General features: G+C 41.8%; 1 protein-coding gene across 4 annotated transcripts in view; it reads left to right on the forward strand.

The window, feature by feature from the left end:
- SNAP47 (synaptosome associated protein 47) overlaps positions 1-16,282 on the forward strand; it is a 110,213-nt gene that overhangs the window by 3,437 nt on the left and 90,494 nt on the right. For 2 of the 4 annotated variants that reach the window (XM_047776325.1, XM_047776323.1), the window contains exon 2: positions 15,433-15,977. In XM_047776325.1, coding sequence (XP_047632281.1) covers positions 15,433-15,977 — 545 coding nt within the window. Of the gene's footprint in view, positions 1-1,875; positions 2,939-15,432; positions 15,978-16,282 lie in introns of those variants that run through there. The other 2 variants (XM_047776326.1, XM_047776322.1) reach the window with 2 other exon arrangements.

Raw genomic sequence — 16,282 nt, forward strand, 5'->3', positions numbered from 1 at the left:
AGGCTGTAGTTGGTAAAGCCTGCATGGCTAGGGCGGGGACTTTGGACTTTACTTGAGGTACGTGGGAAAGAGTTTTAGCAGAAGAGTGACATTTTCTATATTGTTTTTTGACTGTCACATTGGCTGATGTACAGAGAATGGGTGATGGGGGCAAAGTGAAACAAGGAGGCCATTTGAGAAGTTTCCCAGGAGAGTAATGACAACATTGCCCAGTGCTGTGGCTGTGGGGGTGGGAGGTGCAGAGGGCCGATATGAGATACAATTGCCAGGACTTGCTGACGGATTGTTGAGAGGGGTAAGGAGGAAGGTACTCAGGAGTACTCACCTAGAAGATGCAGGAGCAGATGAAGGGGCTTGCTAAGTTGGGAATGCCTGATAGATGGTCAGGTGGAGACACCCAGTCACTACCCAAGTCCCAGATAGTCTGGGCTGGAGGGAAAGTTTGGGAGGTAGCAGTGTGGAGGTAATATTTAGCACCATGAAACGGTTTTGACTCTCTTAGGAGAAGTATTAAGGGGACCCAGATTGTGACCTGGTCATTCCAGGATTTAGCAGTTAGATAGGAGAGTAAGAAGCAGCAGAAGAGACTGAAAACAGGCTCTCAGGGGGTGGGAGACCAGGGGAGCATGGTATCTAGGAAGCTAAGATGTGATGTCTCTCAGGAGGGGAAGAGTTATGTTGAATAGATGTGGGCTTTGGATTTGGCCATCTGGAGGCCTGAACAGAGAAGTGTCAGTGAGTGGTGGGGACCCTGTCTTGAAAGGGAGGTTCCTGGGTGGTGGCTGGGGGGTGGGGCAAGCCCAGTGAGGCAGTTAGAGTCTATTGGAGGAGCAGTGAGTAGAGAGGACTGTGAGGATGTGGGGAGGGTGTTTTAAGGTGTTCTTAGAGCGTATGTGTAAATTGATGAGATGATCTAGGACAAGGGTTGGTAAACTATTGCCCATGGGCCAAGTCTGGCTGCCACCTGTTTTATAAATGAAATTTTACTGGAGCAGCTGCATCCCTTTGTTTCTGTATTGTCACTGGCTGCTTCTACTCTACAAAAGCAGAATAGTTTAGTAGAGACCATATGCTTACAAAGCCTAAAATGTTTACTACCTGACTCTTAGCAAAAACAAAACAAAACAAAAACACACCCTCTCCTAGGGTAGAGGGATAGAGACATTGTTGCTGTAGGTTGGGATCAAGAGCACTAGAGCTTGGTCTTTGAGGGACTAGGGTTATTGCTTCCAGCAAACTATACGTGGAGACCAGAGGAAAGGCAGGACACCCAGAGACAGGTGTGATATGTGTGTCCTCAGTGTTGGTAGGTAATGTGGGTAATGCACATGGGAAGGTTGTTCTCACATTGGCCTTTGTACTTAATCCTCGTTTATTTTGGTCTCTTGGGAAAGCTGCCATGGCAATCTGTGGTAGGAAAAGTTGTGGCCACAGGTGTGTCCTTTTCCATTTTCCTTGGTATTTGTCAGACCTGATTATTTTTCATGGTTTTTGTTTTGTTTTGTTTTGTTTTTTCCTGTATTTTGTCTTTTTAGGGCTGCACCCACAGCATATGGAGGTTCCCAGGCTAGGGGTCTAATCGGAGCTGTTGGTGCCGGCCTACAGCAGAGCCACAGCAACACCAGCTCCAAGCCACATCTGCGACCTACACCACAGCTCATGGCAACACCAGATCCTTAACCCACTGAGTAAGGCCAGGGATCGAACCAGCAACCTCATGGTTCCTAGTCAGATTTGTTTCTGCTGCTCCAAGACATGAACTCAGTGATTATTTTTCTTATATTTTTTTGTATATAGTATGATAATAAGAAGTGTGTTGATTCTTCTTTTAAAACGTCTTTCCTCTTTTCTCTTTTTGGATTTTGGAATAATTTAGAACTGATAGAGGCCCAGAAGATGACGTAACTTTTCCACAGTCATAAAGTTTGCAGTAGAGCTGGAGTTGGAACTACAGTGTAGTTCCTTGAATGCTGCAATGCCACACTCAGTAATTCTTTGGGGAATTTGTGTGTAATCTCACTCAGTGTTCAAGGAATACCTCCCAGAGTACATACTCAGGAATACAACTCGGGTCAGGCAATTGTCAATGTAAATTCAATTTCCATGCTAAATCAAACTCTCAAACCATGTGGAGTAGTGGTGAACAAGATATGGCCCTGCCTCAACTCTCTTGGGGGAATTGGGGATGGTTTATGGCAGCCAGGGTGTAGCCAAGTGGTAGGAGGCTAGCTTCAGCTGGGAGGATCAGGTTCCACCTGGTTTTAGGGGCAGACCAGAGCTGGGGGCACACTGCAGTGACTGAGGCCCAACGTACCTTGCCTTTGACATTTGTCTTGGACTTGGAAACACTGAAAACCATGGCTAAATTGATGGGGATAGTTGCCCTCTAATTCTGAGAGTAAAAAACTTTGTTACTCACGTCTGAATGACTGCTGAGTGGCCTCATGGCAGAACGATGCTAGCAGGTTGTACTGGTGACTCGCTAGGGACCTCACAGCTCATGGGGGACTGTAGGTGTCTCAATCACAACAAACTGAAGGTCTGCATCTTCCTTGCCTCCCTTTGCTGTGAGAGGCCCCAGTCTGTTTTATATCTGTTTAAGAGTGCTTGGGTGAGGGTTCTTTTCACTTGGGAGAAGGGTCTGAAGACATTTTGGCTTTACACAGTTCCTTTTGTCCAGTGTGAACCATTGTTACAGAGGAAAGGCATCCTTCCAGCTGCTCTGCCCCATGCAGTGAACTTCCACATGATCCCAATGTGTGCCAGGAGAACTTGGCAGAGAGTTCACAGATAAAGCCCCTCAGGAAGATGTCACCAGTTTTCTGTACTAAAGGTCAAGAGTTTTAAACAGCTGAGGAGATCTTCGTTAGCTTTCCAGTGACGTAAGAGCATGGATTTCCTGGCTTCTTCACAGAGCCCTGCTAAGTTGGAATATGAGGTTGGTTGTTTGTTCAATGTGTTTTTAGTGTTGAGATTCCCCTTGGTCTGGAATTCATCATCATGTTGGCTAAGAAGATGGATTCTTGGGTTCATGTCTCCTTGGGCAAGTTTCTGACCCCAGAAGCCTCAGATTTCACTGTGACCCAGGGTGGTCATGCCTGCTGATGCACAAGAAGGTACTACCAGATCTGAGAGCAGAAAGTCTGCTTTTTCTTGCTCTGGTCCTACTACATTCTTTAAGTAGGAGGCTTGTCTTCCTTATAGTCTTAATCTGTAGCAGTCTCTTCTAGAATATTCTTATCACTTACTATTTTTGCTCTTCAGTGCAAGTGCAATCTTATTAGTGCTTATCTTTAACTGAATACATTTTGTCCCTTTCTATACCCATTTGGTCTCTGCACTATTGTTGTGTCTCTTTAAGTATGTAGGTCCGAAGGGTATTACTTTCTCAAAATTGATGCTCAAACAAAACACTTGAAGATGCTAATATTCCTGAAGGAGAATGGACTCCTTCAGGAACTTCTAGAAGCTTTTAGAGCTATGCTTATTCATCTGTAGATTGAAGTGAGTTTGGATAGATGATCTCTGTGGTCCCTCCAGCCCTGACATCTTTATATTTATGACTTCTAAGTCCCATATCTTATTTTGTAGTGGTGACAAAATTCTCACACTTAATATGGCAAAGTTTTTTTATGCTTGTCCAAATTTCAAGTATTGGTAATTATCAGAGCTGGTAAACTGGACTTATTTGTAGTACCAAGCAACAGGAGTTATTTGGCATATATGCATATCTAGGAAGTTTGGGCCAGCCCTTACTCTTGTGATTAAGAGAAGTGCTAGAATGCACTTGATAAGTATTTCAGTCCCATCACCATAGGAGTTAATTTGTCTTGTAATGGAATCAAGTTGTTTTGATTTAACCTGGCATCTTAATTTTGTGTATACCAGCCTCATTGTTCCTTTTACTTTCCACTTTTTCCAGCCTCATTGTTCCTTTTACTTTCCACTTTTTCAGTGTCCTGTTTGTTTGTTTGTTTTTGTGGACACCTGCTATCTATAGCCAACTCTGATCAGATGGTGAAAACTAATGAAACCAAAGTGGCAGGTTCTGAGTGTGGTAATGTCCTAGCAGTCATTAAAGAAATGGAATCAAGAGAAAACTTGTAGACACTTCACATTCCCGATAGATAAGCTATATTAGTTCTATAGTTACTTCGTAGCATTTATTACATACAGCATATATTAGGTATTAAATCTCTTCTAGGCATCTTTCACACACCAGTTCAGTTAAGCCTTTCAGCTGTAGTGTGGGATAGATAAAATTATTATTCCCATTTACAGATCAGGAAGTAGAGTCAGAAGCGCTGAGTAGTCAGTGGTCACACACAGATGAGTGGGAATACCTGACATTATCTGTATGAAAGGCTTGTGGTGTAGCCTTCTAAGCTTTATGCAGCTGCCTAAGGCAATGATTTCAAATGGTTTTGAAATTGTAATACCTAGCTGAAATATAGTTTTGGTATATCTGTCATGTACATTTATTATTAATTTTTAATGCAATTTTATATTGTTAATATTTAGTAAGTCCTTCATTGAAGTCTTAATGCAGAAAAATGAACAAATCATAAGAATAGAAAATGTACAAATCTTGAATTATCGCAAAATGAGGACACCCAGGGCAAGAAATGGAACATTATCAGCAGCACAGAGTCCCCCCTCAGTGGAACTCCTCAATTATAACACCATTCTGACTTACTATTTCTGAACATTTCATGTACTTATTTTTAAAATGAATTAAAATTTGGGGGAAAATTTTGATAATTCCCTTAAGTCAAGTAAAAACATCCAAGGGTGTTATGAATTGATAGAGTGAGATAACGGAGTTTGCCTCCCAAATATTTAAATAGATTCTGGTATGAAGAATCCATACCCAGAAGAAAAATGATCTTTGCAGTACACATCACTGTCAGAAACTGTGAAGGGTCTGAGACTCTTGGACTAAAAGGTGAGCCTGTCACAGTTTTGTAGATGTGGCAGAAGACAGGAGACTCAGAAAAGGCCTGTTATACTGCATGGCACAGCAGTCCTTGTGTGTGCATCTCTTCTCCTTGCCCTCCAAGTTCTGAGGGCCCAGGTGGACACTGCAGACACTATGGGTTTGTGTCATAGCTTATGATGGGCTTACTGGTAAACCTGCCTAACCCTTGCCTCCAAGGGGACACTGCTTTATTATCCTGGTCAGGCCACAGATTTTCTCTCAAAACAGGAGGGAGACATTGCTCACAGTTACAAGAAACTGATATAAGCGGTGAAGAAACACTATAGAGAATTCCTTCCCACTAATGTCCACACCTTGTTTCTGTACCATCTTGGCTTTGGTGAATTTTCCCAAACTACTTCATCAACCACTCTGATTAATATATGGTACAGTATTTAATTAAGGCTGCCATGGGTAGGACTCAACAGTAGGATGAGGCCTGCCTAAGCATTGACCTCAGCTGTGCCGAGGTTCACGGCTGGACAGATACCATAAACTATGAGTGTCTGTTCCATTCATTTTGTCACAAAGTATTTCCTGAATTAGAATTATGAATAAAATGCAGCCATTTCCCTTTGAGAGCTTGCAGTCAAATAACAAGTGGTCATCCTACTATTTAATAAGTACAGTAAATGTACTTAGCTTCACAAACGAGGGAGAGGATGAGAGAGGTTGAGGGCTGGGTCGGGCCCCTCTTACTCTGGAAAGAATATTGTGGTAGCAGTAGTGGGTGACCAATTAGACTGCTGTTATTGTCCTATTAAGCCTTCTTTGCATTCCTTATGCCTGCAGGCCTGAACTTTGGGGTTGTTTTGTTTTGTTTTTGTCTTCCTGTGGCATATGGAAGTTCCCAGGCTAGGGGTCAAATCAGAGCCACAGCCTGAGGCTTAGGGCATAGCCACAGCAATGCCAGATCTGAGCCACACCCCAGACCTACATCACAGCTTGTGGCAATGCTGGACCTTTAACCCACTGAGTGAGACCAGGGATTTAACCTGCCTTCTCAATTCAATGAAAGCTGTTTAGGTGCAGGTACTGCATTTTTTTTTTTTTTTTTTTTTTGCTATCCAGCCCCGTGTTGCTTGATTTGGTGTCTGGTACAGTAATTACATTGAAGAGTTTGAGTCTTTAGAATATAAGTCATTGAGGAAGTTTATAGAATTCCAGTGGACTCTAAGCTCCATGAGCCAAGGTCTGTGTCATTGTTTCTTTTGTACTTACAGCCCAGCATGGCTTAAAACTTGTTAACCAAATGCAGAGAATTCTTATACCTATTCTGTGAAAGTCCACGCTTTTCAATTATTTTCAGGGCTGTTATTTTTTCGCCTGTTTTTATAGTTGAAATCACATCATATTTAAATTGTGTGTGTGTGTCCACCTGCTTAAGAGAGAGAGAAGGGAAGGGGTAAGGGGAAGAAGGACAGAAGGAGGGCAGGTAGGCAGGCCATATTGCAAGTGGACCTCTAATTGGAGAAGCATTGAACTAGGTATTATCAGGCCTAATTCTAGCCAGGTTAATGTCATGAGCTTGTGGTTTGACCTTGTACAAGGTCTTCATCCTTTCTTGGACTTGTATTCTTTACCTGTGCAATGAGAGGTTTGGACTAAGTCTTCTACAACAATTTTTTCAAATCTGCCATTCATGGCTTTTTTTCAATTATAGTTGATTTACAGTGTTCTGCCAATTTCTACTGTACAGCAGTGTGACCCAATTATACATATGTATACCTTTTGTTTCTCACATTACCCTCCATCCTGTTCCATCACAAGTGATTGGATATAGTTCCCTGTGCTATACAGCAGGATCCCATTGCCCATCCATTCCAAATATAGCAGTCTTTATCTGCTAATCTAATCCATCCCCCTCCCTCTCCCTTCCCCTCCCCCTGGCAAACACAAGCCTGTCCTCCATGTCCATGATCTATTTCTGTGTTGTAGGTAGATCATTTGTGCCATATTTTAGACTCTACATATAAGTGATATCATATGATGTATATCTTTCTCTTTCTGACTTACTTCACATACTCTGAAGGTCTCTAGTTCCATGTTGGTGAAAATGGCATTATGTTGTCCTTTTTTATGGCTGAGTAGTAGTCCATTGTGTATATGTACCACATCTTCTTCATCCATTCATCTGCCAGTGGGCATTTTGGTTATTTCCATCATGGTTGTACCAATTTACATTCTCATCCAGCATTTGTTGTTTTTTGACTTGTTAATGATGGCCACTCTTAACTGGTATGAGGTGGTAATTCACTGTTGCTTTGATTTGCATTTCTCTAATAAAAAATTAGTGATATTGAGCATTTTTTTCATGTGCCTTTGGGTCATCTATAGGTCTTTGGAGAAATGTCTATTTAGGTCTTCAGCCCATTTTTCAGTTGGGTTCTTTGTTTTTTTGTTGTTGAGTTATTTGTATATTTTGGAGGTTAAACCTTTGTTGTTTGAGTCATTGGCAAAGACTTTCCACCCATTCTGTGGATTGTCTTTTCATTTCTTTTTTAATGGTTTCCATTGCTATACAAAAGCATTTGGGTTTAATTAGATCCCATTGGTTTGTGTTTTTATTGTCATTATTCTAGGAGGTGGGTCAAGCAGGATGTTGCTTTGATTTATGTCAAAGAGTGCTCTGCCTATGTTTTCCTCTAGGAGTTTTATAGTATCTGAATTTACATTTAGGTCTTTGATCCATTTTGAGTTATTTTTGTGTATGGTGTTAGAAAATGTTCTGATTTCATTCTCTTACATGTGGTTGTCCGGTTTTCCCAACACCATTTATTGAAGAGGCTGTCTGTTCTCCACTGTATGCTCTTTCCTCCTTTTCCAGAGGTTAATTGACCATAGGTGCTTGGGTTTAATTCTGAGCTTTCTATGCTGTTCCATTGACCTCTATTTCTGTTTTTGTGCAGTACTACTGCACAAAAGTACTACTGGTTGATGACTGTAACTTTGTAGTAAAGTCACAAGTCAGGGACACTGATTCCTCCAGTTCTGTTTTTTTCTTTTCAGTATTGCTTTGGCTATTTGAGGTCTTTTGTGTTTCCATACAAATTTTAAAATATTTTGTTCTAGTTCTGTAAAGAATGTCATTGGTAATTCGATAGGGACTGCATTGACTGAATGTATAGATTGCCTTAGGTAGTATTGTCATTTTGACTATATTGATTCTTCCAATCCAAGAACATGATATATCTGCCCAACTATTTGTGTCTTCTTTGATTTTTTTCATCAGCATCTTATAGTTTTCAGAGTACAAGTCTTTTATCTATTTAGGTAGGCTTATTCCTAGGTATTTTATTGTTTGTGATATGCTGGTAAATGGGATGGTTTCCCTAATTTCTCTTTCTGATCTTTCATTGTTAGTAGGTAGAAATGCAGTCTCTTTCTGTGTATTAATTTTGTATCCTGCGACTTTACCAAATTCATTGGGAGCTCTAATAGTTTTCTGTTAGCGTCTTTTAGAGTTTTCTAGGTATAGTATCATGTCATCTGCAAAGAATGATAGTTTTACTTCTTCTTTTCTAATTTGGATTTGTTTTATTTCTTTTTCTTCTCTGATTGCCATGGCTAGGACTTCCAAACCTATGTTGAATAACATTGGTGAGAGTGGGCATCCTTGTCTTGTTGCTGATCTTAGTGGAAATGCTTTCAGTTTGTCACCATTGAGAATGATGTTAGTCGTGGGTTTTTTCTAAAATGACTTTTATTATACTGAGGTAGCTCCCCTCTGTGCCCACTCTGTGAAGAGTTTTTATCGGAAATGGGTATTGAACTTTGTCAAGAGCTTTTTCTGCATCTATTGAGATGATCCTATGTTTTTTTTCAGTTTGTTGATGTGGTGTATCACATTGATAGTTTTGTAGGTGTTGAAGAATCCTTGCATCCCTGGGATAAACCCTACTTGATCATGGCGTATGATCTTTTTGTTTTTTTTGTCTTTTCTAGGTCCGCACCCATGGCATATGGAGGCTCCCAGGATAGGGGTCCAATCGGAGCTGTAGCCACCGGCCTACGCCAGAGCCACAGCAACGCGGGATCCGAGCCGCGTCTGTGGCCTACACCACAGCTCATGGCAATGCCGGATCCTTAACCCACTGAGCGAGGTCAGGAATCGAACCCATTACCTCATGGTTCCTAGTCAGATTCATTAACCACTGAGCCACGACAGGAACTCCAAATGATCTTTTTTAATGTATATTTGTATGCAGTTTGCTGATAATTTGTTGAGGGCTTTTGCATCCATGTTTATCAGTGATACTGGCCTGTAATTTTCTTTTTTTTTTTTTTTTTTTTGTGGTGTCTTTGTCTGGTTTTGGTATCAGGGTGATGGTGGCTTCACAGAATGAAACTGGGTGTGTTCCTTCCTCTGAAATTTTTTGGCAAAGTTTCAGAAGAATAGGTGTTAAGTCTACTCTGAATGTTGGGTGGAACTCAGCTGAGAAGCCATCAGTTCCTGGACTTTTGTTATTGGGAAGTTTTTATTTTTATTTTATTTTTTTTATTATTTTTTTTCTACTGTACAGCATGGTGACCCAGTTGCACATATATGGATACATTCTTTTTTTCTCACATTGCATGTTCCATTATAAGTGACTATACAGAGTTCCCAGTGCTACATAGCAGGACCCCATTGCTAATCCATCCCGAAGGCAACAGTCTGCATCTGTTAACCCCAAGCTTGTTATTGGGAAGTTTTTAAATCACATTTTCAATTTCAGCACTTGTGATTGGTCTATTCATATTTTCTGTTTCTTCCTAGTTCAGTGTTGGTAGGTTGTACCATTGTAAGAATCTGTCCATTTCTTCCACGTTGTCCATTTTATTGGCATGGAGTTGCTGGTAGTAGTCTCTCATGATCCTTTGTATTTCTGTGTGCCAGTTGTAACTTCTTTTCCACTTCTAATTTTATGGATTTGGACCCTCTCCCTTTTTTTCTTGATGAGTCTGGCTAAAAGTTTCTCAGTTTTTATCGATCCCTTTCAAAGAGCCAACTTTTGCTTTCCCCGATCTTTTCAATTGTTTTGTCTCTGTGTTATTAATTTCTGCTCTAATTGTGATTTCTTTCCTTCTACTAATGGTGGGCCTTGTCTGTTCTTCCTCCTCTAGATGTTTAAGGTGTGAGGTTAGGTTGTTTGAGTTTTTTCTTCTTTCCCGAGATAAGATTGTATTGCTATAACCTTCCCTGTCAGAACTGCTTTTGCTATGTCCTGTGGGTTTTGGATTATTGTATCTTCATTGTCATTTGTTTCTAAGTATCTTTTCATCTCCTCTTTGATTGCTTCAATGATCCATTGGTTGTTTAGTAGCATATTGTTTAGTTTCCATGAGTTTGTGCTTTTTTTTGCTGTTGTTCTTTTGTTGTTGTTGTTCTTGTGGTTGATTTCTAGTCGTATAGCGTTGTGGTCAGAGAAAATGTGGAAATAATTTCAATTTTAAAAAATTTACCAAGGCTTGATCTGTGGCCCCAGATGTGACCTATCCTGGAGAGTGTTCCATGTGCACTTGAGAAAGAAGAAAGTGTATTCTGCTGCTTTGCGGTCGAAAGTCTTATAGCACTAAGTCTGTTTGGTCTAGTGTATCATTTAAGGCCTGTGGTTCCTCCTGGATTTTCTGTCTGGATGATCTGTCCATTGCTGTAAGTGGGGTGTTAAAGTCCCCACTATTATTGTCTTACTATCCATTTCTCCTTTTATGGCTGTTAGTAGTTGCCTTATATATGTGGTGCTCCTATGTTGGGTGCATATATATTTACAATTGTTATTTCTGCTTCTTGGATTGATCCTTTAATCATTATTAATGTCCTTCTTTGTCTCTTGTGACCTTCTTTATTTTATAATCTATTTTGTCTGATAGGAGTTTTGCTACTGCCGCTTTTCGATAATTTCCATTGGCGTGTAATATATTCTTCCATACCTTCACTTTAGGTCTGAATGTGTCCTTAAATCTGAAGTGGGTCTCCCTAGGCAACATGTATATGGGTCTTGTTTTTGAATCCATTCGGCCACTCTATCTTTTCGTTGGAGCATTTAATGCATTCAAGTTCAGTGTAATTATGGATAAGTATGCACTTAATGTCATTTACTTAATTTTTTTGGATTGCTATTTTGGGTCTTTTTTCTTCCCTTCCTCTTTTTGTTGTCTTTTCTTATGATTAGCTGACCATCTTACTAGTGTTATATTTGGCTTGCTTTTTCTTTTCTATGTGTGTGACCATTATAGTTATTTGATTTGTGGTTCCCATTATACTTTGATATGTCCATCTGTATGTGTGCAGACTTGTTTCTCCTTGCTGGTCCCTTAATTTCAAATGTATTTTCAATGTTCAGCAGTTGCTCTCTCGCCTTCTCATGCTTGCTAGTTTAGATATATTTGTCGACGGGTGATTTCCTACTTTTATTTTATCTTTGCCTTTACCAGTGAGCTTTTTCATTTGTCATAGTCTTGTTTCTAATTGTGCTTTTCCTTTTCTGCTTAAAGTTCCTTTAGTCGTTGATGTAGACCTGGTTTGGAGGTACTGAATTCTCTTAGCTTCTACTTACCTGTAAAGCTCTTGATCTCTCCATCAAATCTGAATGAGAGCTTTGCTGGGTAGGCTATTCTTGTTCCTAGGTTCCTCCTCTTCATCACCTCAAATATATTTACCACTCCCTTCTGGCTTGTAGAGTTTCCTCTGAAAGATCAGCTGTTGTCCTAGTAGAAGATTCCTTATATTTGATTTGATTTGTGGCTCTTAATATTTTTTCTTTGAATTCTTTTTTCAGTTTTATTAGTATGCCTCTTGCTGTGTTTCTTCTTGGGCTTATTTTGTATGGAATTCTCTGTGCTTCTTCCACTTGAGTGAGTTTTTCCTCTCCCATATTTGGGAACTTTTGGGTTATAATCTCTTCAAATATTTTCTCTGGCCCTTTCTCTCTCCTCTGGAACCATATGATGCAAATGTTGGTTCATTTATTGTCGTTCCAGGGGTCTCTCAAGCTCTCCTCAGTTTTTTTTTTTAATTCTTTTTTCTTTATCCTTTTCTGTAGCAGTGATTTCCACCACTCTGTCTTCCACGTCACTTCGTTCTTCTGCCCCTGTTAGCCTGCTGTTGGTTCATTCTAGATCATTTTTCATTTCAGCTATTGTGCTCTTCATCTTGCTTTTTAAATCCTCCAGCTCTTTGTCAGTCATCTCTTTCAAGTTGTCAATTTGTGTCTCCATTCTTTTTCCAAGATCTTGGGTCAGTCTTTACTATCATCACTCTGAATTCTTTTTCAGGTGAATTGCCCATCTCCTCATCATTTAGAGGTTTTTGTGTGTTTCTGTCTTGTTTCTTTGTCTGAATGCTGTTTCTTTGTCATAGCATAGTGTCTACCTTTCTATTTATTGTCCCCTAGACCGGTTAGTATACAGATGCCAAATCAAGTGCCCAGTCCTGGAGTTCTCAGTGGTGTTCGAAGTTATTTGTACCCAGAGGATATGTTGAGAGCAGTGGTATCACACTTCTGTAGCTTGTGGCTGCTAGGGATAAGTCTGTGAGGCAGGTGGCAGTGTTTCACCATTCAAAGAATTGCTTTTGTAGCTCATGGATATACCAGTGTCTCTTACAGCTCTTCTTGCTGTCAGTTAGCTTAGAGGGCTATTTTTCGTAGCTTACAATGTCAGCAGTTTCTCTTGACACCCCTCGCTTTGCCAGGAAGGCTCTAGGGACTGCTCTCTGTAGGTATAGGAGCAGATGCCACTGTTCTGCTGGCACTTCCCTTGCTTGACCACTCTAGGGATCTCTCTCTAAAGCCTCAGGGGCAGGGGGCTTCTCCCTAATTGTTGCTAAAAGTCTCTCCTGTAGCTTCAGGATGTGTGTTTCTGGAGATCTCTCCCCCTGCCTTGCTTCTGGTGGGAGTGCTCTCTTTAGCCCTGCAGATAGGAATGTAGGTTAATGTACCTCCACTGGCTCCCTTGGTGTGGAACAAGTACCGCTGACATGGGCCTTGGCAGGGTCCCTGGCAGGGACCCTGTATCTTGTGCTTTTCTCCAGTTGGGCAGCCTGCAGCTCTGTCAGAGAGTGGGCAACAAGAGCCCTCTCACAGGAATGGGTGCTGCCCCTGGCAGCTCTTCTGAGACTTATTGGATGGGGCTGGCTTGAGCCTCTGCATGTTCTCTGGGTGGAATATGTGTTTCCCTGACTGACGGGGAGTGGGCATTGGCAGACCTCTCACAGGCATGGGCAATGCTGCCAACAGTTCTTCTGGCACTGATTGGGCTCTGCTAGTGCAAGCCTCTGCAGATTGTCTAGGCAGAGCCAAGGCGCCTTGTTTTCCCTGATCTCATGGAGGATGGGCCTTGCCACAGCATCTCTTCTGGCACAGTTTAGGCTCTACTAATGCTGGGGCCACTGGAAGTAACTGGGAACTTGGTTATTTTCCCAGGTGGTTACTCCACCTGCTCCAAGAAATCTGTAGCCCTAAGGGTGGGGCTGCCTCCCAGCTGTTGCTAGGCAACCACTACCACCAAGTTGTTCCCCAAGCTGAAGCAGGCAGTGTCCTGCAGCTTAATACAGTAGGCATAGGGAACAAGGCTACTTGGATCCTGCCTCTTCCTTCCAGCACCTCCAAACAATGGTGTCTAGTCTCTAAGCCCCACTGGCTTGCCTCTGCTTAGATGCTCTCCATTGTGGTTGCCTTATACTCTAGTCCCTTCAGGCTGTTTCTGCACAGCCAACCCGTTTCTTCCTCGTGTAGCCGGCCCCAGGTCCCCCTTTGTGTCTGGTCTCTAAGGCCACAGTTTTAGTTCCTATCACCTGCTGGCACCCACCTACAGTTGCCCATTGCCTGCTCCACTGACCATATGTGGAGGACTGTCTCTTTTTTAACTGCTTCACACCATTTGTCTAGAGTTCCTCCTCCGTTTTTGGCTGATAGGGGAAGTTCCTGGGGTGCAGGAGCTATTCCTCTTTCTACTATTCCTCTTTCTAGCTCCCTCCTGGGAGAGCAGGTTCTGTCTCATTTCCTTTCACGTTTTTTCTTTTTCCTTTTTTTTTTTTTTTTTTTGGCTTTTCTCTTTTTAAGACTGCACCCACGGCATATGGAAGTTCCCAGGCTAGGGGTTGAATCGGAGCTATAGTCTCTGGCCTGTGCCAGAGCCACAGCAATGCCAGATCTGAGCCACACATCTGTGACCTAAACCAAAGCTCAAGGCAACGCCGGATCCTTAACCCACTGAGCGAGGCCAGGGATCAAACCCACAACCTCACAGTTCCCAGTCGGATTCATTTCCGCTGTGCCATGACAGGAACTCCCACTTCTTTTTCTTTCTTTCTTTTTTTTTTTTTGTCTTTTGTCCTTTTTAGGGCCACACCTGTGGCATATGGAGGTTCCCAGGCTAGGGGTCAAATTGGAGCTATAGCCGCCAGCAATGCCAGATCTGAGCCACGTCTGTGACCTACACCACAGCTCATGGCAATGCCAGATTCTTAGCCCACTGAGCGAGGCCAGGGATCGAACCCGCAACCTCATGGTTCCTAGTCAGATTTGTTTCCGATGTACCACAATGGGAACTCCCACTTCTTTTTCTTTTGTTCTTCTTTCTCATGTCCTATCTGGTTTTGTGATGTTTTTCTTTTTCTGACATAATCTTGAGGTCTTTTGTCAGTTTCTCACAAACATTTTGTGCAAATAGTTCCACATGTGTTTGTGTTTTAAATGTATTTGTGAGTAGGTGAGCCTTTCATCCTGCTATTCTGCCATCTTAGACCACTACCTTCAAGACATTTTAAAATGCATTGATAGGAGTTCTTTCATGGCTCAGCAGCTTAGGGATCCAACATTGTCATTGCTGTGGCTTGGGTAAGTGCTGTGGTGCAGGTTCATTCCTTAGCCTAGGAACTTCCACATGCCATGAGCTTGGCCAAAAAAATGCATTGATAAATGCAAACTGTAGATATTAATAGTATACTTTATTGCATATAACTATTTAAAACTATATAAAATTATGTACATATAATTGTATAATTATGTAGAACTGTAAAGTTAGTTGAGATTACAAGAGGGTAAAAGTTTGTAAGATTATTTTCTTTATGAAATTAAGTAAATTATAAAAATTTCAAAAGGTGAACGTTAGTTTAGAAATTTGTGAAGAGTGTGTAGAGATAGAGGTCATCACACTGAAATGGTGTCCCAGTGAAGAATCCTGGGGTGGTGGCTTCCAGTGATTTTCTTCCTTTGATCACATCCAGCTCTAGCCCCTAGTCCTAATGAGCCCCTGGGGACCTTGCTGCTTTGGGACAAGCATAAGTCTGGCCCTAGCCCCCACTTCTCTGCTGAGTCTTCATCCTGCCTGTCACAGGTGGTATGAGAGCACTTGCCAGGCAAGGGTCTGGCCACATACTAGAGTCTCTGGTGTGCTATCAGTGTCCTAGTGTCAAGAGTGATGACCCATTTTAGCCTTACCCACCCACTAATTTTTCCCTTTTCCTTCAGATGCAGAGTGACCTTGGCCGTGGTACAAACCAACCTAGGAACCAGATGAGCAGAGACATCTGTGTCCACACCTGGCCGTGTTCCTATTATTTAGAACTTAAGAAGCAATGGGTCCCTGGAAAGATTTCATTAACTTCTCGCTCACTAAAATTTATGACTGATAAAACTGGAGAAATTCTTGTCAACTTTCCCCTTTCCAGTATAATTGAGATCAAGAAAGAGGCTTCTCATTTTATATTCAGTTCTATCACCATCCTGGAAAAGGACCACATCAAACACTGGTTCAGTTCCTTTCAGCCTAGTCGAAATGTTGTTTTCAGCATTATCGAGCATTTCTGGAGAGAGTTGCTACTGTCCCAGTCAGAAGCTGCTATTCAAGGATCACACCGCCCTGTGACCAAGGAGAAGGCGCTGACTGATCTTATGGCCTGTTCCCAGAAGCATCTGGAAGATACAGCCAAAGTCCTCCATCATCAGGGTGAGCAGCTTGACAGCATCTCGAGAGGCCTGGACAAGATGGAATCTGACCTGGATGTGGCTGACAGGTAAAGACTGTAATCCTAACTTGGCCTAACTTGGTGGCTGTGGTATGATATCTGGTATCTTTTCCACCATCTCATATATAGTACACATTCAGTATTCTGAAAACATAGTTTATGCCCTTGTGGACAGTTACACCGGGCCAACTACTGTGGGTATACAGATAATAAGGTCCAGCATTTGCTGAGTGTGCAGTATGTGCCAAGTACAGTTTCAAGTGTTTAATGAGCATTACCTCATTTAATCACCACACTAAGCCAAGAGTAATATGTTGTTCTTTATTTTACCCTTGGGGAAACTGAGGCTGAGA

This window comes from Phacochoerus africanus, chromosome 4 (genome assembly GCF_016906955.1).
Source record: "Phacochoerus africanus isolate WHEZ1 chromosome 4, ROS_Pafr_v1, whole genome shotgun sequence".
Taxonomy (NCBI): Eukaryota; Metazoa; Chordata; class Mammalia; order Artiodactyla; family Suidae; genus Phacochoerus; species Phacochoerus africanus.